Genomic DNA, 24,524 nt, shown 5'->3' with positions numbered 1-24,524 from the left:
TGTCTTCTGTGTTACTGCTGACAACTTGCACATGGAGGAGGAGAAAATCATTTGGATAAATTGATCAATAAAACATACATCTGGCATCAATGATATATTTGTCTTTTATTAACTTTTTATTATTTAAGGTATGATAATTACTGTTTATTATAATAACAATAATAATAATAAAATTATTATTCAGTGCAGTGGAAATATACCGATTTACACAGTTCATTTTTATATTTTAGTTTCATCATTTTTGGAGGGGAAACAGAACACGCCCCAAATGCATATAGAATTCTCTGGCGTTACACAAGCATGTTTAATAGCACGTTTTGTTCGCTGTGAGAATCAGGCCTGCCATACAGCGCGTCCATTGGACGTTGCTCTAGATACTCACCGTCTCACTATAATCACTCCATACGGCTCGCCAATCGCTGCGTTAGCTGAGCGCGTTGACGTCAGTCTCCTCTTTCTTCAGCCAATCGCCGTTGTGTCGACTGTACATGTCCAGCATAGGACGCCGGTGTACGGTACAGGTAGACTTCTCTCTGCTAAGGTGAGTTGTTGCTTCCTTTTGGAATGTCAGAATTGGGAAAGAATGTTTGATCATCATAATATAGTTTGTGTATTGGTATGTGTTCGACATAAACGTTGCATGCTCAGATTTCTGGAGAATTTCTGGCGAAATCTTAGCGAGACGCAAACAAGCTATCTACTGTCATTGTGACGCAAAGTTATGAAACCAGGCTGTTCTTTTATTGATGACCGGTAAATCTGGTAGGCGTTGCATTCTAAAATTTGATTTCAAGGCAATTCCTCGAAAGGTTTAGAAAGTTACCGATGCAAATTACGTATGCGGTGTTTTGTTATCCGAACAGAACGTGACTTTTTAACTGCGCATCAACATTCGCCAAAAACAACTGTTACATTGCTATGATATGTTAAATTGCTATAGCTGGCTGGAATTTCAGAGATACTTTCATTTGAAGTAGGCTATCTTGCAGATGCTCAAGGTACTCGGAATATAATATATTTAATGTATTTAGCTTGCTAACATGCTGGGTGTGCAGTGAGCGCGCGCAGTATTCGATCTAGATGTACCTTTTGAAATTGACACTGAAAAGACCCACTTCTGTCCAAACCAACGCGTCTAAACAGCGCTGCCAAATGAATTTGATAAAAAAACAAAACAACAGAATTTAACTAGCTGTGAATTTAGCCAATTTAGCCGTTTTAGTCTCTATCTGGAAAGTGTGGCCGTACATCGGTTTTGCTTAAGTACTTATTTAATTATATTAGGCAACTTCCAATTCAGGATGATTCATTTTATTGTTAAAGTAAACGTTTCTTCATTAAGCTGTTACTTATTTCTATTAAACGTTATTAAATTAATTGTCACTCTTTCCCGTTCAGGAGGCCTGTCGGCGTAATCAGAGCCGCGATGGAGATGAACCACACAGCTGATATCCTGGGCTCGGCCTACCTGGCGGTGGAGTACGTGGACTCCCTGCTACCAGCCAACCCACTGCAGGAGCCCCTGAAAACCGCATGGGACTACATGCTGAACAACTACACCAAGTTCCAGATCGCCACCTGGGGCTCGCTCTTCGTCCACGAGTTCATCTACATCCTCTTCTGTCTCCCCGGGTTCATCTTCCAGTTCCTGCCCTTCATGCAGAAGTACAAGATACAGCAGGTGGGGAATTTTATGACACTCTTAACTCTAACCTTGTTTAGAAGAGGTAGCAGGTACCCTAAAGAGTTTCTCACTCTGGCTGCTTAACAGGAAGACAAGCTAACCACAGCAGCGTGTGTTAGCTTGACTTAATTCATCATATTTTGCTCAACTGATGCCATCCATATTTGCAGCGTGGTTTAAATAATATCGTTGTTCAGTGGTCATTGCTGTAATCTTTTTTTCCCCTCAGGAAGATAAGAAAAATTACATGGTAAAAATGATTCTCTGCCACTCCTGACACAGTTTTCTCTCTTTCTGTTATCACAGGACAAACCAGAGACGTGGGAGAAACAGTGGAAGTGCTTTAAGGTGCTGCTCTTCAACCACTTCTGCATTCAGCTGCCATTGATCTGCGGAACATACCATTTCACCGAGTTCTTCTCCATCCCCTACGACTGGGACTCCATGCCGAGATGGTACTTACCAGCCACAATCTATCTTGTTGACTGCCACTGATATCACATTGGCCTTTCATCGTTCTACTTTCTGGCTTAGCAGATGCTGCTGTCTTAACATCTACATAGCTTAAATATTATCCACTTATTACACCGCACTAATGGCACTTAGCAGGTCTTATCCATGGCGACTTGGATAAAACAAACACAGGAAATTGGATCAGGGAATTGCAGTAGTAGATATGGGAAGTGTAGTTCTGGGGGACGGTGTGGAAAGTGTAGTTCAGACAGTGCAGCTGAATAGTGCAAGACCAAGTAAATATGTCTCAAACAAAGAAAAAGGTGTTTTTGTAAATTAATGTATTGGATAACAAAGTTCAACATTAGAACAAAAATATCTTGATGTAAATTTTTGTTATTCAAGATATTTTCTACTGTGGCATTTCAGTGAATAAAAACCCTCTGCAAATGATATAACAGCACTACTCAACAAAGTATTCAAATGTGGGGATGTGTAGTTTTGAGATCAGATATTTTAGCTGCATCACATTCAGTGCACTGTTTGGCTTACTATACAGTCTTGCTATAATTTTATAGTAGACAGAGCAGTAATCTGAGATGTGGAGAGCGATTAGTTATGCTGGGTGTGGCCAATTCCATTCCAGCACGGCCAAGGTGTGGGCAGGCTTTCCGATCAGCCGTTACACTTGTCAAATTAGCTACTGAATACACTAACTGAAGGTTAGGCCACAGTAAGATGTTTCATGTTGGGACACAAGAGCAGTCTTCATTCATGGACTTATCAATGAATTTAGCTAAAATACAGTTTGATAAACGACTGGGCTAATTCATTAAGCAGAAGTTGGCATGAAATTGAGAAATGGATACGGCCCTCCTTGGACTCCCCAGGTGATGTTGTTCCTTGTGTCTCAGGCCCTACCTGCTGGCCCAGTGCTTTGGCTGTGCGGTGGTGGAAGACGCCTGGCACTACTTCCTGCACAGACTCCTACACCACAGGAGAATCTACAAATACATCCACAAGGTCCACCACGAGTTCACTGTGAGTAACCCCATCCCGGTTCACCCGCCTTTACCGCAAACTGCCGGTCGTCACCGAACCGCAATGTCATTCCCTGAGGCACTCAGCCATTAAATGTGGCCTAAAGGATTGGACATTGTCTTTACAACCGGTTTGATTCATTAAGCTGGTTCTGTGCAATGTGCTTGATTCAGGTCCAGGCAAAAGTTAGAATTTGAGGATCCACATTAATCTTGAAAGTTTTTAAGGTATGCAATAGCAGGAATATCTTTTTTAAAGAAGAAAACATTAGCTATGATGAATAGCAACAACATTGTTTAGAGTAATGTACACCATGACATCATTAATTAACCAGACAGAACTGAACTGAAGTGTTTGTTTCAGTCCCTAATTACTTTTCTCCTCTGATTTACTACGTGTGGCATTTTAACTGAATAAATCACAGGTGAAAATAAAAAGGTGTTTCTCACTGCTGTGTGCTTCGGGAAACTCATGGCTGTAAAAGTCTAAAGATGATTTACCTGAGGATCCAATGAAGGGAGATCGTAATGAAATTTGCGTGTTGCCTGGGAACAGAGGTAAATAGTGAAGTGTATTCGTTTTGTTTGGGCCGTGTTTCTCCCAGGCTCCATTTGGGATGCAGGCGGAATACGCGCATCCGGCGGAAACCCTCATCCTGGGAGCCGGATTCTTCATTGGAATCATGATCTTCTGCAACCATGTGACCCTGCTGTGGGCCTGGGTCACCATCCGCCTGCTGGAGACTATTGACGTGCACAGGTACACACACACACACACACACATGAACGCATGCACACACGAACACACACACATGCACACAGGTACACACACACACCCACGCACACACAGGCACACACACAGACACACACACAGGTACACACACACACACACACACGCAGACACACTAACGCACACTCACACACATGCACACACACGCACACACACAAACGCATGCACACACACACACAGGTACACACACACACACACACACAGGCACACAGGTACACACACACACAGGCACACAGGTACACACACACACACACACACACACACACACAGGTACACACACACACACACACACACACACACACACACACACAGGCACACAGGTACACACACACACACACACACAGGCACACAGGTACACACGCACACACAGGCACACACACAGACACACACACAGGTACACACACACACACACACGCAGACACACTAACGCACACTCACACACATGCACACACACGCACACACACAAACGCATGCACACACACACACAGGTACACACACACACGCACTAATGTACACGCACACACACACACACACACATGAACGCATGCACACACACACACAGACACACACATGCACACACACGCATGCACACACACACGCATGCACACAGGTACACACACGCACACAGACACATACACATGAACGCATGCACACACACACACACACACACAGACACACACGCACGCACATGCACACACACGCACACACAGGCACACACGCACACACACACATGCACACACACACGCACACACAGACACACACACAGGTACACACACACACACACACGCAGACACACTAACGCACACTCACACACATGCACACACACGCACACACACAAACGCATGCACACACACACACAGGTACACACACACACGCACTAATGTACACGCACACACACACACACGCAGGTACATACACTCGTGCACACACGCACAGACACACACTTGCGCACACACATTACAGTGCTCACACAGGGGACATTTTAATCACACAATATTATTTAATACAATTGGTGCAACGTTCATATGTAATGCTAAGTAAAAACAAAGATAAGGATATATATCTTTGTTTAAAACCTGAACTTACAGAATGTTTACCCCACCAATAAACTGTATCCTTTCTATCTTACAAATACCCACATTTCATTACTAGCTGTTCATTTCCCACTTCTGATTAAAAAGGCCTTTAAGTTTTTTTAAATGTTTTGGCTCTGGTCCTTACGTGCAGAAAAGGCCTTGTCAAAACGCAGACATATCTAGACCACCGGGGGGCAGTGTGGAGCAGTGTGCAGTAATGAGAAAACCACAGAGTGCGATCTGTCAGCCCCCTGCTCACGGTATCCTCTACCTCCCTCCCCTCCTCAGCGGATACGACATCCCGGTGAACCCGCTGCACCTCATCCCCTTCTACGCCGGAGCCCGTTTCCACGACTTCCACCACATGAACTTTGTGGGAAACTACTCCTCCACCTTCACCTGGTGGGACAAGCTCCTGGGCACAGACTCGCAGTACAGGAGCTTCCAGCACAAGCAGGAGCTGAAGAAGGAGGAGTAAAGCGCCGGGGAAGCGCCGTGGCTTTCTGCAGTTCGGTTTTTCTTTACCCTCTCTCCTCCGGTTCTGTCCAGTCGGGCCCTGTGAAGTGAACACGGCACAGGAACAAACAGACAAGGCCTCCATTAAATCCCTACATCGCGCTTTGACTTATAATTTAGGCAAATGTTGTTTTTTTTTAAATAATTACGCGACGTCACGCCCCGGGTTTGGCGGTAGCTGTAACCGAGAAGCGTGTGGCGAGAGAGAATGGCGGCTTGCTGTGAGAAAGGCAAAGCGCCCGGCGGTTTAGATTGAATGGAGGCTGAAATCACAGTGGAATTTAGCGCACGCATCCAGACCTTTGCATTCTTAATTAATCCCTTTGAAGTGCACCTTCATTCATATGCCTGATTAACATCATTAGTGTTTTAGTTTGGTTCGAGCTGTGTTACAATGCACTGATATCAGTGCATGTAAAATAAATCCAAATCCTTGTTGGATTCTACACTATAATGACAGTGCTTATTGCAGATTTACAATTGGCAGGGTCCGTGGCTCACTGTTGTAAGGTTATCATGCAAGTAGCTGCTACCTTCATGAGTAGAAACATTTATTAGATTCCCTGGTGAGATTTCCATCTGCATTTAATTATACTTCTTCTCCAATAGAAATTACCCACAGTGCCTTGCTTTGAAGACAGATATCTCTCATTCTGCAGTGTTCTCATGTGATTCACGAATCACCACTGGATTTAACGGAACGGAAATCTGTGCGTACGGGACATATTAACGACCAAATGTGCTTTACATGAAACACGCTCACTGTATATACGTCTTAACACTTTTGTAAAGGGTAATAAATTGCATATTACACAGCACTTTACATGTCCTCTGTCAGACTTAAGCACTGTACTACTTCCTTTTTTTTCGCCCAGACATGTATTTGTTTTTTATACCTGAAATATCTTGAACATAATCTAACAGTATGCTGCAGATTGCTGGAACATGAATCTGTTTAAAAATATGGAGCCTTTTTTGTCTGATGTCCTTCTTCTTCATGATGAATGTGTATAAATGTACCACTGGATAAATTAGCATGGAGATTGCATGTTAAATAATGTTCCACTGAAATGCCATTTTGGTTTGATATTAGAAAGTCATGCAAGTGAAAACCAGCAAAGCTGTAATGTAAGTTTTTTTCAAGCATTTGTATTTTTTCAATACAATCAAGAAAATTGATTATTGGCCGTTACTGGACAAAGACTGAAATTGTTTTGTATGGGCACTGTGTGCATCTATGCTTCTGAAATGTGAGTGGAAATGTCAGAGAAATCATGTGGGAAATCTCATTTGAAAACCCTATAACACTTTGTGTCTGCCCTGCTCTACATCTAACCCTTCGATTTTAGGTTTTTTGGAATGTTTTGTTTTTTAAAATTCTAAGTCAATGTTCTAGAACTCCATTGCTTTCCATTACCAGTAGTGATTGTGACATTAGCATTAGAACTTTCAGATAAGAACATTCTGATCTCATATTTGTGATCTTACACCTTAAAGGGTTTACAGGACAGCAGTGTATGGTGAGCATCTGCGACATGTCAAAATAAGGAAGTGCGAAGCCCCTTTCATACAAATGTAGAATTCATACCTGTTTGGTTGATACTTTTGAAGTGACCACACAGTGTGCTACATATGTACCACTATAACACACATAGAGAAACATTTTAGAATCAGGACAAATCATTCTTTGTCTTTGCGTTTCATACAAATAAAATTCTAGCTGAAAGAAGAAGCAAGTTTCTTGACCCCTTTCTTCTATAACAAAATGGCAGAAAAGGAGTTTGCTTTATTTGATGAACCATTACATATGGTTTTGTAGCTTGTGAATAAAAATGCATGATATAACCATAAATTAGGACAGTACAAACTTACCCAGGCTTTATGCGGTTTAAAATACCGTATATATTAATTTTGCCCGTGTTCCGGAACTTTGTACATCCTTACAGTGAAGACAAATGACACCATGCAAATATGCTGTGTCAGCAGGCCTCCAAGCACAAAAATAAAGAATAGCTGGTCTTTCTGCTCAGGCAACATTGTGTACACTTGTATTCTCTCTGCCACTGCCAGCTCTGTGCACAGTGCAGGGGGCATTTTTAACAGAAGTGGCACAAATGGATTAAATATACAGTGGTGTGAAAAAGTGTTTGCCCCCCTTCCTGATTTCTTATTTTTTTGCATGTTTGTCACACTTAAATGTTTCAGATCAAACAAATTTAAATATTAGTCGAAGACAACACAAGTAAACACAAAATGCAGTTTTTAAATGAAGGTTTTTATTATTAAGGGAGAAAAAAAATCCAAACCTACATGGCCCTGTGTGAAAAAGTGATTGCCCCCTAAACCTAATAACTGGTTGGGCCACCCTTAGCAGCAACAACTGCAATCAAGCGTTTGCGATAATTGCAAAGAGTCTCTTACAGCGCTGTGGAGGAATTTTGGCCCACTCAGCTTTGCAGAATTGTTGTAATTCAGCCACACTGGAGGGTTTTCGAGCATGAACCGCCTTTTTAAGGTCAATAGGATTCAGGTCAGGACTTTGACTAGGCCACTCCAAAGTCTTTTTTTTTTTCTTCAGCCATTCAGAGGTGGACTTGCTGGTGTTTTGGATCATTGTCCTGCCAAGTTCGTTTCAGCTTGAGACATTCTCCTTCAGGATTTTTTGGTAGACAGCAGAATTCATGGTTCCATTTATCACAGCAAGTCTTCCAGGTCCTGAAGCAGCAAAACAGCCCCGGACCATCACACTACCACCACCATATTTTACTGTTGGTATGATGTTCTTTTTCTGAAATGCAGGGTTACTTTTACACCAGATGTAATGGGACACACACCTTCCAAAAAGTTCAACTTGTGTCTCCTCAGACCACAAAGTATTTTCCCAAAAGTCTTGGGGATCATCAAGATGTTTTCTGGCAAAATTGAGACGAGCCTTAATGTTCTTTTTGCTCAGCAGTGGTTTTCGTCTTGGAACACTGCCATGCAAAAATTAATTTTTGCCCAGTCTCTTTCTTATGGTGGAGTCATGAACACTGACCTTAACTGAGGCAAGTGAGGCCTGCAGTTCTTTGGATGTTGTTGTGGGGTCTTTTGTGACCTCTTGGATGAGTCATCGCTGCGCTCTTGGGGTAATTTTGGTCGGCCGGCCACTCCTGGGAAGGTTCACCACTGTTCCATGTTTTCGCCATTTGTGGATAATGGCTCTCACTGTGGTTCGCTGGAGTCCCAAAGCTTTAGAAATGGCTTTATAACCTTTTCCAGACTGATAGATCTCAATTAATTACTTTCTTTCTCATTTGTTCCTGAATTTCTTTAGATCTCAGCATGATGTCTAGCTTTTGAGGATCCTTTGGTCTACTTCACTTTGTCAGGCAGGTCCTATTTAAGTGATTTCTCGATTGAGAACAGGTGTGGCAGTAATCAGGCCTGGGTGTGGCTAGAGAAATTGAACTCAGGTTTGATAAACCACAGTTAAGTTATGTTTTAACAGGGGGGGGCAATCACTTTTTCACACAGGGCCATGTAGGTTGGGATTTTTTTTCTCCCTTAATAATAAAAACCTTCATTTAAAAACTGCATTTTGTGTTTACTTTTGTCTTCGAATAATATTTAAATTTGTTTGATGATCTGAAACATTTAAGTGTGACAAACATGCAAAAAAATAAGAAATCAGGAAGGGGGCAAACACTTTTTCACACCACTGTATCTTCTTTTTAACCATTCCCCAACTCACATTAGCTGCTGTTTCAAACTGCTGTTCAAACAATATTCCTAAAGCTTCCTGAGGTGTGGCTGGGTCCCCATGGACCAGGGACCATGGATACACTCTTAGATAAAAGGGTTCTTTAGCTTGCTACTACTGCATAATGTCATGTGGCAGTTTATTCACACGATACGACCTTGTGGTGAAATGTTAAAATGCAGTACAAGCAGGGGGTTCTCAGGCCATCGCAGTATGGGACAGGAATATAAGAAAACGAAGGTAGACAATGCCAGAGTCACTGGGTAGTGGTGCAACTGCAGGTTGTTGTAGGAGGTCAGGGAGAACAATTAAATAATTGCACGCAGAAATATAAATAAAATGATCCCCCCCCCCACAATTATGCTTGGTGTGATGAAATACATCCTTATATGTGTGCAGAATTTTCATTTTGTTCATTTTCCTGTATGCTTAAAGGTACAATCGGTCATTTCGGACTTCTAAAAGTCAAGAGAGGAATTTCAGCAACAAACACGCTCAAACCACAACACTGTTTATCCCACCCCTTGTCTGTGAACGTGCTGACGTTGAAACGCCATTGGCTGTGGCAATTAGAACCAATTTTCAACCAAAGAGCTTGAATGATTGTACAGCTACACAATGTTTTGGTAGAGAGTGTCAGTCCATCAACTGTATATTTTGAAACCCAAATTTAATGACTATAAACACAGTCAACATGTCAACATGTCAGTGACTTTTTCAATAACAGGAAGGAAGATTTACAATGGTCTTGTAACAATATTTTAACACAAAAATCTTACCTATTGTACCTTTAATTATTATTATTATTTCTACAATTATTTTGGACAATACTTTAAAATTCTTACATTTCTTCACACACAACTGTTTTTCTGGACCACACAGAAGAAGATATCAGATAAAATAAAATAAAAATCCTATTCATCCTTTTATGTTTAGATACCCAGAGTGCATGCTCCGTTGCCAATAGTCATGGCAACATGGCCACCTCCATGAACTGGCTTCTCCTGCCATTCAGCAGCTCCCATAGGAAATCATGGAACCGGTAAACAGAAGCTGTCTCCAGTTCTTATACATCTCAATGGAATAGACCCTGGACAGGTCACCAATCCATTCACTCACACACTCAAACCCATGGGGCGTTTAGACTCTCCGTTTAACCTAACCTACATGTCTTTGGACTGTGGGAGGAAACCGGAGCACCCGGAGGAAACCTATGTGGACACGGGGGGAACATACACAGAAAGGCCCCCGCCACATTTATACACATAGATTATCACTTAAAAACATAAAAACGAGGATGTAATATCCCAAACACTGCTTTTGGAACGACCATTAAAATGATCAAATTCATCCCAAAATCATTGCTTTATCTTACATGTCTCTGGGGCACAAACTAGAATGGAAAAAGATTGATTATTTGAGAAATGCAGTTTTAGAAATGTTCCATAAAATATTATTCCATGAAATATGATCATACATTATAATCTGCGGTCACCAAACTCTCATCCGTAGCTTGTTACATCACATTTAAATCGCTCATTTTAAATGCGCAATTTCAGTGCACATCTTTATGAATCTTTAAGCGCATATTCTTTTTCTGGTCCATATACACTTATGCATCATTACTAGCGCTGAACGGTGAAGCCACGCCTCGACTGTTGTCCCCGCCTCTTTACCCACAGAGAGAGCGCTGGTGCCCGATACGTAACACTGCCGTAGCTGAGTGTGGACAGGTACGAGCGCACATCCATTCCGCATAGAGCGGCGCAGAACCCGAGAGAGAGAGAGGGCTGTGGATGTCAGAGAAGAATTCAGTCAGACCAACAGACCTCGGCGAAGTAGAAGCACTAAAATGAAATTGTTCCTTTCCCTGGTGGTGTGCGGGACGCTGGCGGTCCTCGCTGCGGCGGAGGAGAAGAGCTCCACCGAGGAAGGGGGAATCTCCTTCGAGTACCACCGTTATGAGGAGCTGAGGAAATCGCTGGTGTCTGTGTGGCTGCAGTGCCCCTCCATCAGCAGAATCTACACCATCGGCGAGAGCTTCGAGGGGAGAGAACTGCTGGTCCTGGAGATGTCTGACAGCCCGGGTGTGCACGAACCTGGTCAGTGATGCACAGAATATATTGTATAGCCTTCCTGCATCTACACTATTTAAAGTATTTATTTTCGCAGGGGTTAAGCTTTTTTTAACCGTTTTATTTATTTATTTATTTATTTTTTACAGGGGTGTTTGGATGTAGTCGACCACATCCATCATCTTTTACACCTTCTACAGTACATTTTTTTTTTAAACGGTATAGCTTGAAAATTAAATAATTTCATCTCAACGCGTATTATTAGAATCCCATTAATTTTCTAACGCACGGGTCCGTTTTGCCCCCTGTGTCACGATAGAAATTGTAAGCTCGGCTAATGGAAAGCTATCGTCGTCATTTTGCTTAGCACGATGACTCAATATCCGTGGGCGGTCGTAGCCGATATGTAATTACGTGACGCTTAGTAACTAATCACCTTGTATGCAATAACACACGGGCCTGCGATGTATTTTGAAAGACAATGCAAACAAAAACAAGCAAATATATTGACGAATTGGCAAATTAAATAAAGAGAAGCAAATTAAGAAATCGCCAAAGCATACGGAAATATTTGGTTCATCTGAATTGATCAAATGTTTAGCCTACTTCATGTTTGATGGGTCATCGTCGCGCAGATTAATTTGCATTTTCATTTGGAAGCGGAGTGATTGACACAGTCAGTGTTCTATGACTGCCTCTCTGTATATGTCTTCCTGACATCTAACTATCGAATGACTAGTCTCAAACACAGAACCACCGAAAAACAGTTTTTTCTTCTCCTGGATAGGGTGTCTCCAGTTTGTTGTATTTATAACGGTCCTGCAGCAACATTTAAGCCAATCCTGACATGTCTGTGTCTCCCCTGAGTGACTAAGTGAGCGGTCTTCCTGCTGCCGCTGTGCTCTCATAGCGACTGACCCTGCCTGGCATCCAGAAATATTCCCTGCTCTGCAATTCATCAATGATTTATGAAATAATCCCGGCTGCTCCTTCAAAATCTCCATCACGCCTCCGCACAACAGCAGTGTTAAAGAGACAGCACATACGTGTTTGTTGTGCTTAGATCTACCAGGAAAGATCCCTTCACTAAAGCTATGGGTAGACTACAGATAAAATGGGTATTGTGTTTTTACAATGTTTTTGTTGCTGCATGTGTGTGAGTGTGTGTTGTTTACATCCAAAATGCCTTATCCGCACAGCAGATGTTCTCTTTGAATACTGATGCCAGGAATGATGAGAAATTAATGAAACACAGAACATGCAGAGGAGTGGGTGTTTCTTAACAGTGGGCTGTGGTGGATATTGAATAGCCAAACCTTGGTGAAAAGGGCTTGTATCTGAGTCCTTAAATGTCACTATATTGGTCTCTCCCATTAGCAGCCTGGTGTTAGCAGCCAGAAACTGCTGCTGTTTAGTCAGAGGCAGATATTGCAGACTCTTTGCTTGTTTTTTTTATTCAGCTTACACTCCATGCTGGTTTATATTAATGTCATACTGTTTAAATGAAAGAGACAACAAAGGAAATGGCATAATTTAGAAGAGTTATTGGATTGTTGTTTACATAGCCAAGCTGTGTAAATTCACATTGATAGAATACATTTTTTCCTCACTGTGGGCTTAGATATAACTGCACAGGATATATAGCAATATATGGGCCCACAGAAAGAAAAATGTATTCCAGTCAGAGTGAATTTAACACCACTGGCTGTGAAAACAGCAAGCTAATATTGCTGAATTATGCTTCACCGTGTAGCTTTTCAAGGGCAGCTAGACTTACTTTTAAAATAAAGCTTTTATTCCGTAACTGCATCTAATTGCTGATCCGAAAGTTATATCAACATTCTTGCTCTAATTTGCTCAGCTTTTGCACTAAATGCTTTGCTTGGCTGCATGTGCCCACTGCACACATTTTACAAGACCCATTTTACGAGACCCATTTACCCATTGAGAACGGTTTGGTATGTCCCACCAAATACTATCACTGGGTTGTTGAATAATGTATTCATTAATATCACACCAGATCTTTATGTGCACTTTGGACAGGCGTAACGCCGATGTCCTAACGAGAACAGCTGAGCATGCAGTGAGTATTTTCACTCCATCACGCACGGTGAGATGTGTTGTCGGAGTGCGGGGGTAGTTGGCTGATTAAATTTCATGCCCTCCAGTGAATGTGAAAAGGGAGGTGAGCTCGCCTGTGATTCCGGCCTGTGATAGCAGTCCCTGATGAGTGTAAATGTGTCCTTATCAATTTCAATGAATTGTCATATCCCCTCATGCGAGTGCCTGGCCCTCCACACGGGGTGTAATAACACAGGAGTCAGTGAGCAGCACTCTAATGAGGCAGTCATGATTACAGTCACTAATTTTCAATGGAAAGAAAATGTGCAGTAAAATATTCAGTGTGACATCAACACTGATAGAGTGTACTCCTAATCCATCTTGGATTCATCAAAACCCATTTTCCTGTGTACTCTCCAGGCAGAGTAAACATTTATGTCATCGTATTTACAAATGTATAGTTCAGATGCTTTAGAAACCTTAGAGTAACAATACTTATTTTTTTTAAATAATGAGATAGCCTTTTAAAAAAAATGAGTCTCTTAAAAATGACCAGGGAAGACGGTTATAGGAGCTTCCAGATCTACAGCACAGCTGGTCATTTTGCTGGACTGGATGTTTAGGTGTCATGTCAAATACTGAGGTGAACAACTCAAATGAAAGATTAATTAGTAAATGCCTGATTTCTGGACTGGTGGTAGTTCATTTTAGCTGCATTATCTGGAACGTGTCTACAACCTGAATTCAACTTCAAATTAAATGGGAAATTATTTATATAATTTGAAGGCATACCTATCAATATCGTCAAAGCTAGCAAATAGCTTGCATTTCTTTGTATTCAAAAGCGCAGGCCTACATGGAAAACCATGCATTCGTAATGCATTAGTTCGTAATGCAATTCGTTATCCCGCTAGTACTCTATGACTCACACTGTTTTATTATATCCAGATGAATTTCTAGAGCCTAGGTTTGCGTCCGGTTTCTAGGGCAACTTGCTGCTCGCCTTATTGGGTCTATGATAAATTCAGAAGCGAATGGCCGGCAGAGTCCTGCGCTATTTGCCTACTTTGAAATTTAAAGTTAATCAAAAATAGCCGTTGCCGTGGTGACAGATAGGATTATCGCAGTGAGCCGTGATACCTTGTGTGCTGGCGGACTCACTGGGCCGAGGTGCATTAGCGTGTGTCCGTCTGCCGTTCTATTTGTCACGGCCATCTGGAGGCTGGGCGAGCCGCTGACTGATCCTCTAGCAATCGGTGTTGATTTCCGTAATCGCGATTAGAACTGTAGTGTACAGTCACTGTAGGCATATGCGATGCTATCCCAAGCCCCGCGATGTATCCAAAACATGCAGTCAGTGATTCTTAACTTTTTGTCCGTTTACCTGTTTTTCAGCTTTTAATTTAAACAGGTTCTCACAGGTGTAAACATAAATTATATTTGCAGCTACACTGTTATTAAACCAATTGCTACTGCTCTTTCCTGAACTTTTAGCTAATTTTATTTCTTAAGAGCCTAATTAAGATTATTTAGCATAAAAAAAAGCTATGGCAGCAGTTTAATTTTCTTCAGAAAATTTAACTTAAGTAGAAGCACATGTTTTTTCTGCCTGAGCATGTCTGACTGAATCCAAACTAATCAGTCTATACAAATATCCTGTCAGTTTGACAGTCTGCAGCAGAGGTTTGTGTAGGGAAAGAGCAGGTCTTATATCACTCTGATATGACAGGGTCTAAGTAGGCTTGGATTTTGGTATACAGTCAGTATACCAAATTAGGTATTCATTAGACTTATTTTTTTGACTTATTGGTCTTCTGCTGCTGTAGCCTATCCACTTAGATGTTTAATGCGTTGTGTGTTCAGAGATGCTCTTCTGCATATGACTGTTGTAATGTGTGGTTATTTGCGTTACTGTCACCTTCCTGTCAGCTTCGACCAGTCTGGCCCTTCTCCTCTAACCTCTCTCATCAACGTTTCAGTCCGCAGAACTGCCGCTCACTGGATGTTTTTTGTTTTTCGCACCATTGTGAGTGTGAGAACTCTAGAGACTGTTGTGCGCGAAAATCCGAGTTCAGCAGTTACAAAAATACTCAAACCATCCCGTCTGGCACCAACAATCATGCCACAGTCAAAGTAACAAAGTCAAAGGGAACATTAACTGAAGCTCCTGACCGGTATCTACATGATTGTATGCATTGCACAGCTGCCACACAACTGGCTGATTACATTGCATTAGGTGTACAGGTGTTCCTAATAAATTCCTCAGTGAGTGTATATAATTCACACTGAATTTACATTTTCAGATATTGAGCAATGCACACAGTTTGTAACACCATATAAACAACCTAATCAGAATTGATATTCATATTGAAGTATACATATTGACATATTTTCATGAAAATGATGGCTAACCAATTGCACCTCCCAAAAATGGCTATTGGGGAGCTATGTGATACAATATGTGTTGCACGATATTGACAAAGCAAGACTGACCTCGTTGCAAATTTTAATCCCACGAGGGAAAATGGGTGTCCTCTTGAACAGGGCTATTGAGTATAAGTGTCCGGCAGGATAAATGAGCATCGTGTACCTTACCCAAAATACCCACTGTATCATTGTGTTTCATATTAGTCAACATAATACATGTTCCACCCAGTACATTTTTAATAATAACACCCTTTTATACCATATAATTAACTATGCCAGTTGTTATGCAAGATTCCGTAATATGTCTTGAACTTATGAATACTTCTCCAAGATAGGATGGCGGCAGGGAATTAGGAAATAGGATATTATATGGGAAGTTGCGCTGACAGAAAGAGGGAAAGTGGAGTCCTAGTAAATCTGAAATGGAGGCCGCAGAGTCTTTCCCATGATACCCTGTTTTATGATCTGCCTAAAGCCTGATTTATACTTCTGCGTCGAATCTACGTGTAGCCTACGGCATAGCCTGACGCGCTCCTCCCCAGAAGTACTACCGTAGCCTCTGCGTAGATTCGACGCAGAAGTATAAACCGGGCTTTAGCCTGCAGCACTGAGAGCCAATGTTACCCAAGATTCCCAGGAAATATCAGAAGAAAAAAGCACATTTTTCCCTGTGGAGAGTTCCTCCCTGACTGTTGCCAAGCTGCAGTCTTACTGCAGCGGTGCCTGCAGGATTCTCTCCTGTGGTACAAAGATGTGACAAGTAATGTGAAATTGTTTGTAGTAGAAGAGTTTGCTATTAAACTAAGAGGCCTGGTACACTAGGTCCTTTTGCTTCAAAGTCAGCAGAATTTTTGTTTGTTTTCCTGTCCGAGACTTGTCATTTGTCATTTTATAAAATGAAAAAGAGGAGAAGCTTCAGGCTGCCCAGGTGTACACTCTGCACAGTGTGTACTCTGCATTCAGGTGCATCTCGGGGGAGAGAATCCAACATTTGCCCCCGTTTTAATGTCTTCTGTTCTTCTCCTCCTTCTGAATGGCCAGGATATCATATCATTTGACATAATACTCATGCGTAATGAAGAGAATAATGCTGAGCCGCTGTAGCAGGTTAGAAATCGACACTCTCTCTACTCCCACACTACGCACACACGTCCCACGCGCTGCCTAGTCATCCATTTCACGGGAGACGTCTCGCCGTGACTGTGCGGCAGAGCGAGGCAGGCCCGCGTCGCTCGATCCAGGGGAGGGTATACACAGAGGAGGACGCCGCTCTGGAGACCCTCGAGCACGGCGTCCGTCCCTCCGCTCGTGGGGGAATTAAACAGCGCACCGTTACGGTCTTCTCTGTGCGTTCACATGCAGCACGCTGCCAGGAGAGCCAAAATGACTGAGCCACAACGAGGCAGGGAGAGGAGCCGAAGACTGAACGGTCCACCGTTTGCATTTATGCGGCATATTATATGCAGGTTTGGGTGTGGCAATTTCAGCTCAGTTCATTCAGAACAGGGAATAAATTGCAATTTAGTTCATTAATGGAAAAATCCCCAGAGAATATTCTGGACATTTTTTGCAGTTCATGAAGGTGAAGTAATTGAAATAGAAATGACCCAAACCTTTCTATTACTCCTACTGCTACTCCTACTGCTACTAGCACTGCTACTACTGATGGTGCTAATACTACTGCTAAAAACAAAAGTAATACTGTGCTTTATATTATGTATATTATCATACATAACTTTCAGAGTTATTTTAGTTGTTTTGATGAAATAAGGAAATCAAAGACAGCCTACTATATTTAAAAAAATGCAAAACAGCCCATAGACAAAACAACAACAGCAAGCTAAAAAATGAAAGAGTTCACTTCTAAGAATATGTATGTTATAATTATACTTTATATACTAAAGCTGCAAAATTTCCTGGTTTGCTTCCTGGAAGCCACTGAGTAAGGAAAGTCACAATAGTACAATACTTGTGGCATGTCAGTGGTTGCCCTTTGAGAACACAGTTGTTCATTTCTTTTACAAAGCTTTTCTTTCACTTAGCATCTATCAATCAGGGGTGACAAAAATACTCTGCCGGCCACACCCCTCAACCCAACTGTTGGGAGAAACAGACAACATTTACCGCTTGTTTATAGGCAAAGACATGTCTCTGCACTTAAATCCTTACCCATTCGCAGAATTATATATTTCTTGTTACTATAGAGACACAAAACCGTGTCTTTAAGATCATATTTCATGCCAAATGAAGGACTGTTTTGTCTGCGTGGGACAAACAGACCCACAGTTTGTTTGAACTGGCGAGATGTGAGAATAGTTGAGGGAAGTTTTGTGGATGTGACTCAGTAGAGGAGGGCCCACATGCTGTCAATCATCAGCACGTCACCGGTGCTATGACAACGACGGGGGTGGATTCATAGTGTGATACATAAAAGCATTAATAAAGAATAAAGCCACCAATCAAAATTAGGCACTTGTGTGTAACAAACACCATTTTTAACCCTAACCATAACCTTTACCCTAAAATATATATTGGTTACTATATTAATGGCATAGCAGCAGTCTTTCTATGCTATGGCAATGCTATATCAGGACTCATTCTATGGTATGGCAATGCTAAATCAGGGGTCATTCTACGGTATGGCGATGCTATATCAGGACTCATTCTATGGTATGGTAATGTGACAGCAGCATCCACTCTATGGTAGCATTTAGAGATTTAGCGAGCTTGCCCATCTGTTTTAAACCACTCAGATGGTTGGCCTGAAACCTTTGTCTTCTCTCTGTTTTTCCACCACTAATCAAATCCAGTCACCGTCATTATCTCGCTGACAAGACAAAAAGATCCTCAGCCAAATGACACGCTGTCGTTTTTATGATCCCCTTGCTAGGATATATTAAAGAATGGCTGGTGTTCTGCGACTTTCCTCAAATCCATATTTGAAAGAAAGCTGAAGATAAATGTGCTCAACACTGAGGTCTCCTAATCTTCTGTTCCTCTCTTCTGCGAAAATGCACCTCCTTTACCCTCCCTCCTTAAAACACTACAGAAAAATAACATATGTTTCAACATACATGGAATCACTGACACTGTTTTTTCATGCTGCAGTCATGCCTGTAAACAGTGGATTGGGATCACATACAGTCAAATTTACGTAGATCCTAAAATGTCTAAATGTTTATTCACTGGTAATAGTAGGCTTCCAGAGACTTAAAAATAATTATTATATTCTTTGATTTAATGGCATATTTTGTGAAAGGGTAAAGTGTACTACTGCATACGCTTTTATTTTGTGCTTGTGTCTGACAGTCATGCACGTAATTTATGATTTTTTAAACTAGAAAATGAAGGGGGAGTCATGGTGTGAGCTGCATTCAGGGTACAGTATCCACGGAAACAGTGTTGTGAGCGCTTTTAACATTTGTGTCAGCAGATACTTACAGAAATCCCTGACAATACAATACAGATGTATCTCTTTACGTGTCATCTGATAGTTCTTTTCTAGGGTCGAGTGAACTACTGTGGGGGTGGGGATTATTGATTTTTAACTAGTTTTTTTTTTCTCGAATAAAGGTGGGTAGTCGTTAAAAGCAGCATAGCTATGTTTTTGAAAACAGTCATCTTTAATATGTTACTCTCTATTCTGTATTATCAGTAATATCTTCCATTGGCAGCATATGTTCAACAATAAAAGCAGCACAGTATCTTTGTATTCATATTTTTAATTCTTTCTCATGAATTGCAACCAATTAAATGGCTGTGAGGTATGGAGGGTAATTTTTGGGAGAGCCTAATGATTCGGTCTGAGCACCTGTCACACACACACACACACACACACACACACACACACACACACACAACACACACACGTAAAGGGTATTTACCTATATGTAAGTAACAATCTTTATCAAATTCAAATTTCCCCAAGAAAACAGCTAAAAACAATACATAGGCTACTATATGCTGTACTACAGTGAAGGGAAATGCTAGACCTGTTAGCAATATGTCATCTTGTCTCCTCTGTTCGTCTCAGTTTTCATGTTAGGCTGCGCTTCGTTTGGAAGAGCGATATTTATTTACATCCACCAGTGCCTTTGCGGTTTTGATTTGTGACTGTAGGTCTGACAGCCGACGTGTCCAAGCATGCTAAGTCCCGGGGGGCCGCAGCACACTTAAGTTGTGCCTGGCGCTTTATGCTAAAACACACTCAGAAATGAATCATTGACGCGGGGATAATAAATTACCCTCGCGTTGCGTCTGTGCCGCGACTTCCACCAGCTGTTCCCGAGCCCTAGCGGTTGGTCAACATCCGTCCGTTTAGTTGAGTGACGATGACGCCTTCCCTAGTTGATTCCTCGCTCAGCAAAGAGCAAACGCGCAGGCTAATTTCCGTTCCGGGGAGACGCGTGCCTGGGTGGGGGTGCCGTGGGGAGAATAACCAGCTCACGCAGAGCACCTAATGTCCACTCACATTAGGCCCAGGGAAATATTACTTATCCTGTATTCACACACACTGCACTACCACTGTAAACATACTTTCAGAAATAAAGGTACCAATAGTGCCTAACAAGGTACAAATGCTTGTCGCTGGGGCGGTGCCCTATAAACTTATGCATAAACTCCTAGCCAGCAATATATATACTGTAACTAATTTGTACCTTTTTTGCTCGGAAAACATACTCATTTGTACCCAAAGAGAACATTACTGTACTTTCAGGGTACATTTGGGAAATTAGATTTGATTTGCAGGCAAACATGAAATATGTTATATAGTCCCAAAGAGTGTACTATACACTATAGTTATTCCTATATAAAGAAATACATGTGCATATTGTTCCACGTTTCTTGTTTCTTATCTATGGGCCTGTTAGTAGCATTGTGACCTTTTAAATCCTGGAAAATGTATATTTATGGTCCTGGACGCTGAAAGGTTAACCAGCCTTCCTAGGAGAGCTGATGTTCATGAGACACGAGACAGGATCTTGTTCCAAAGTGCGATCTTTAGTTATCCTGTCCCCTTACATCATCCATGTGTGTCCAACTCCATTTCCATTAAAGGTCAGTTTGTGTGATATTGAACTGGAGTCATCATAATGTCATATGATAGTCAATTCCTACTGCTTTTCTATGGTCATCCTTCTGGCCAAATGAACAGTTTTAGTCCCTGGTGTAAAATCCAGCTTTGACCAGCTGTTTCACAACATGGCTTGAGCTGGTCAAACCATATTGAGCATAGAGCTGGTCTAACTGGTCAACCAGCTACCGGCTGTTTCCAAACCTAGCTTGAGCTGTTTTTTTGAACAGGGGAGGAGGTGGAAAAAGCTTCTCTGTTTTATTTTTTCACAATTAAGCAGGCATCGATCTTGCAAAACTCCTGAACCAATCAAATTCACCTTCATCTTCTCTGGTCTGTGCCAAGGGTTTTACGTCCTATTACAGGATTGGTTGTGGGATTTGTGGGAAGGTAACTGGGGGCTTTCAGGATGAAAATGAGCCACCTGGCCCCTTTGGCATGTTCTCACGTTCCATTGTCGTTCTCCGGGTCATTCTTAAACTTGACACATCTATTTTACACCATGGCACTAAGAGAGGAGAGGCTGATGAAAGCACAGCTGAGTTTTGTGATACTGTGACAGAGTGAGAGCCCTAAAACCTGACAATCTCTTTCCTCATTGCGATGAGGATGGCCCATTATCCGATGACAGAAAGTCTATGGCACTCTAGCAGACTGTTAACTCTCTAAGCACGAATCGTATTACCTCTACAATTTCACTCCAGATTTTTTTTCTTTTTGCCGAGCCACGACATTTTGTTCGCCGAATGAAAAGATTAGCTTATTAGATCAGAAGTAAAGACAAATGGATCCCACAGAACTGTGTCTGGCCACATAATATACGACTGACAGTTTATTTTCTTGCAAACCAGGCAGTGCCTGGGAGCAGTGTAACACATGGTGATTGGGTTTAAAAACCTGGAAAAGCACTGTGGGCTAATGGTGAATTAGTACTGCTACAGGGATGTGTAGATGCCTTCCTATCCACAGCCTTTCATACCATAGCTCAACTCATTCATGGCTTAACGACTGCTTTCAGGTCTAATACCTTCAATATCCTGCATCAATATAAACCCCACAGGGCAAGAACACTGATGTATTCACCAGTTTCACTTGATTTAACAGACACAGATTTAAGTGGACTTTAAATGTAGTTATTACAATTCATTTTTTTACTTATAATTGCATTCCATGTTCCCTTGTATTCTGAAAGCATTGAAAAAAAAATGTTTTGGTATTATTTCTGTTTTCCAGCATGTTTTTGGCTTTAGTTCTGTCAGTATGTCTATGTGCAACATAAGGATGCATTAGTAACATAGCATTAAATAACCCCACATCAGCCTGAAGCCAGCAGAAGTGAAGAAGACATTTTGGTAGCGTCCAAATAACTGTTGCCGTTCCCCATATAAGCTGACAGTAAGGCCCGATGATTGTGAAAGATAGCACTTGGTAAAATTAGAACCGTCTGCATTATAGTAGCTGCTGTCATCGGTAACAGTGTTCTATTCTTTTTTAAACTGGTCATGTCTGCTTTACATTAAAAAAGCATTTGTGGGCTATGTCATGTGTTACATGCTGCAGGAATGATTTTCTGCCTCAGTGAAAAGTGGAAAATTCCAGCCACGCTGAATATTTCACATAAAATCAAATGAAAGTATTTTGGGAGGAAAGATAGATTTCTGATTAACTGGCTCACTGCGTACGCGTCGTCATTCCGAGGAATCAACCCTGTAACCAGGGAACTAAAAATGGAGGTGACTCGTTCTATTGATGAAGAAACGGCAGAGATGGTATTCTGCACTCATCAATCCCTCCAGTACACTGTGGATCAATATCAGTCCATAAAACAGAATAGCCAGCAAGTTGCAAGCCAACTAGTTGCTATATTTAAGAAATTTGATGTGACCACTTTGTGTGGTTTTGTGATGCTAATACCAGGCCAGGTTAGGAATTATGTCCTTTCTCAACTGAAGGAGGGGGAGGGACCAATCACCGCTGGCGTTTTGTTCTCTTTGTTCTCGCCAACGTACGTCATGATTGGTGTAGTTCCTCTCTGGTTCCTAGAAAGTGGTAACCATAGTGCAACACCAACATCACATCCCAGCTGTATTACCCCTGATCTGCATGCAGACCCTACACTCTCAGAAATCAAAGTATAAAAAGGTACAAATGCTTGTCGCTTGGGCGGTACTCTATAGGTACATAAAATTGTTCCCCTTGCAAGCAATGTATAATTGATTCGTTAATTTTTTTGCTTGGAAAACATACTAATTTGTACCCGAAGAGAGTATTACTGTACTTTCAGGGTAGATTTTGGAAATTTGATCCTTGAAGAACAAAAGCATACCACCACTGTGACTTTATTACTGAGAGTATAGAAACAAAATGGAAAAAACAAATGTATTGCCTCCAGCATTTCCATTCGTCACAAATGCCGATACGTTGGTCACATGAGACAGAAATAGAAGGGTAAGTGTCGCTAGCTCCAAAATCACAGCACATATGGTTTGCTTTTGGCTTAGCACCCTGCAATCATGTCCCTCTTTTCCAACTCTACCCTATAGTAAACAAATACAACATAAACATCTGTTGTATGTTTGTGAAAATGTTAGGGAATCCATTTTTTGGAGCCATTTCTGTATTTACATCAATCGTAGAAGATTGATTTCACTTAATTACGAATGCAGGGACCAAACCAAGGGGAGGTCTTGGTCTAGAATCAGGAAATACTTAACACAGGATATAGTGTTACTGGCCCACTAACCCTAGCTTCTGTCCAACCAGAGCTATTTCAGGAACAAAATGGATGCCTGTGTAGCCATAGGGACTAATATCAGTGGCCCTACTCCATTTTGCCATCAGTGTTACTTGCCTTCAGCCCTCCAATGAAATGTGCTCCAGACATCCAGGTTTAGTTTCTCAAAGCTGCATGAAGGGAGGTCAAGTGGAACTAGGAAGATTAATTTGTATGCGGGTTTAGGATCAAAAATGTATGATGGTTATATAACAAAGTATCCCTTTGTGAAGTCTGACTGATGGCATATGACATGTCAGTATCTCCAAAGCAAAAACACCCTCAGTGAGCACTTTATTACTTATTTATTAGACTTCTTTTTTAGACTTATGCTGCTGTAGCCTATCCACTTACAGGTTTCACGCGTTATGTGTTCAGACATGCTCTTCTGCATACCACTCTTGTAATGGTTATTGGCATTACAGGTAAGGGTGTTTCTAATAAAGTGCTCAGTGTGTGTATATTCATTCACATAAATCAAAATATGGAGTGATCTTGTTTTTAGTTTTTTCAATGTGACCCCCGGCTTACACTATTAGAATTATCAGATGTTATCGAATAAAATGATGGTCAGTTGACAAAATGAAAAACTGTCACTGTAACCTGAAAGGCACAAACAACAGTTAGACTGCATTAGCCTGTTTTTCCTTACATGAATTACATTAGCCCATATCAGCTGTCACGCAGAGCTCCAGTGAAATGGCCTGTTTTCATTCACATCCAGATATCCTGCTGTGGTGGTGGCAGGGGGAGTGCATATTTTTTAAATTATCATATTCATCAGTGCTCGCTCATTAGCTTCCTTGCCGAGAA

At 41.6% G+C, this 24,524-nt stretch overlaps 2 protein-coding genes across 2 annotated transcripts in view; both read left to right on the top strand.

Annotated features, from left to right (window-relative positions):
• The first annotated feature begins 470 nt into the window (after positions 1 to 470).
• Positions 471 to 7,291, top strand: msmo1 (methylsterol monooxygenase 1). Its single transcript, XM_061245991.1, has 6 exons — positions 471 to 541; positions 1,399 to 1,681; positions 1,991 to 2,139; positions 3,052 to 3,178; positions 3,783 to 3,937; positions 5,332 to 7,291. The coding sequence occupies exons 1-6, from the start codon at positions 489 to 491 to the stop codon at positions 5,519 to 5,521; spliced, it is 957 nt and encodes a 318-aa protein (XP_061101975.1). The 5' UTR covers positions 471 to 488; the 3' UTR covers positions 5,522 to 7,291.
• A 3,720-nt stretch (positions 7,292 to 11,011) lies between these two features.
• cpe (carboxypeptidase E) overlaps positions 11,012 to 24,524 on the top strand; it is a 36,108-nt gene continuing 22,595 nt past the window's right edge. The window contains exon 1 of the mRNA XM_061245588.1: positions 11,012 to 11,403. Coding sequence (XP_061101572.1) covers positions 11,154 to 11,403 — 250 coding nt within the window. The 5' untranslated portion in view covers positions 11,012 to 11,153. The remainder of the gene's footprint in view (positions 11,404 to 24,524) is intronic.

The sequence above is a fragment of the Conger conger genome, chromosome 6 (genome assembly GCF_963514075.1).
Source record: "Conger conger chromosome 6, fConCon1.1, whole genome shotgun sequence".
In the NCBI taxonomy this organism is placed as follows: Eukaryota; Metazoa; Chordata; class Actinopteri; order Anguilliformes; family Congridae; genus Conger; species Conger conger.
The sequence above is the reverse complement of the archived record's forward strand: the minus strand, read 5'-3'. Positions and strand labels throughout refer to the sequence as shown.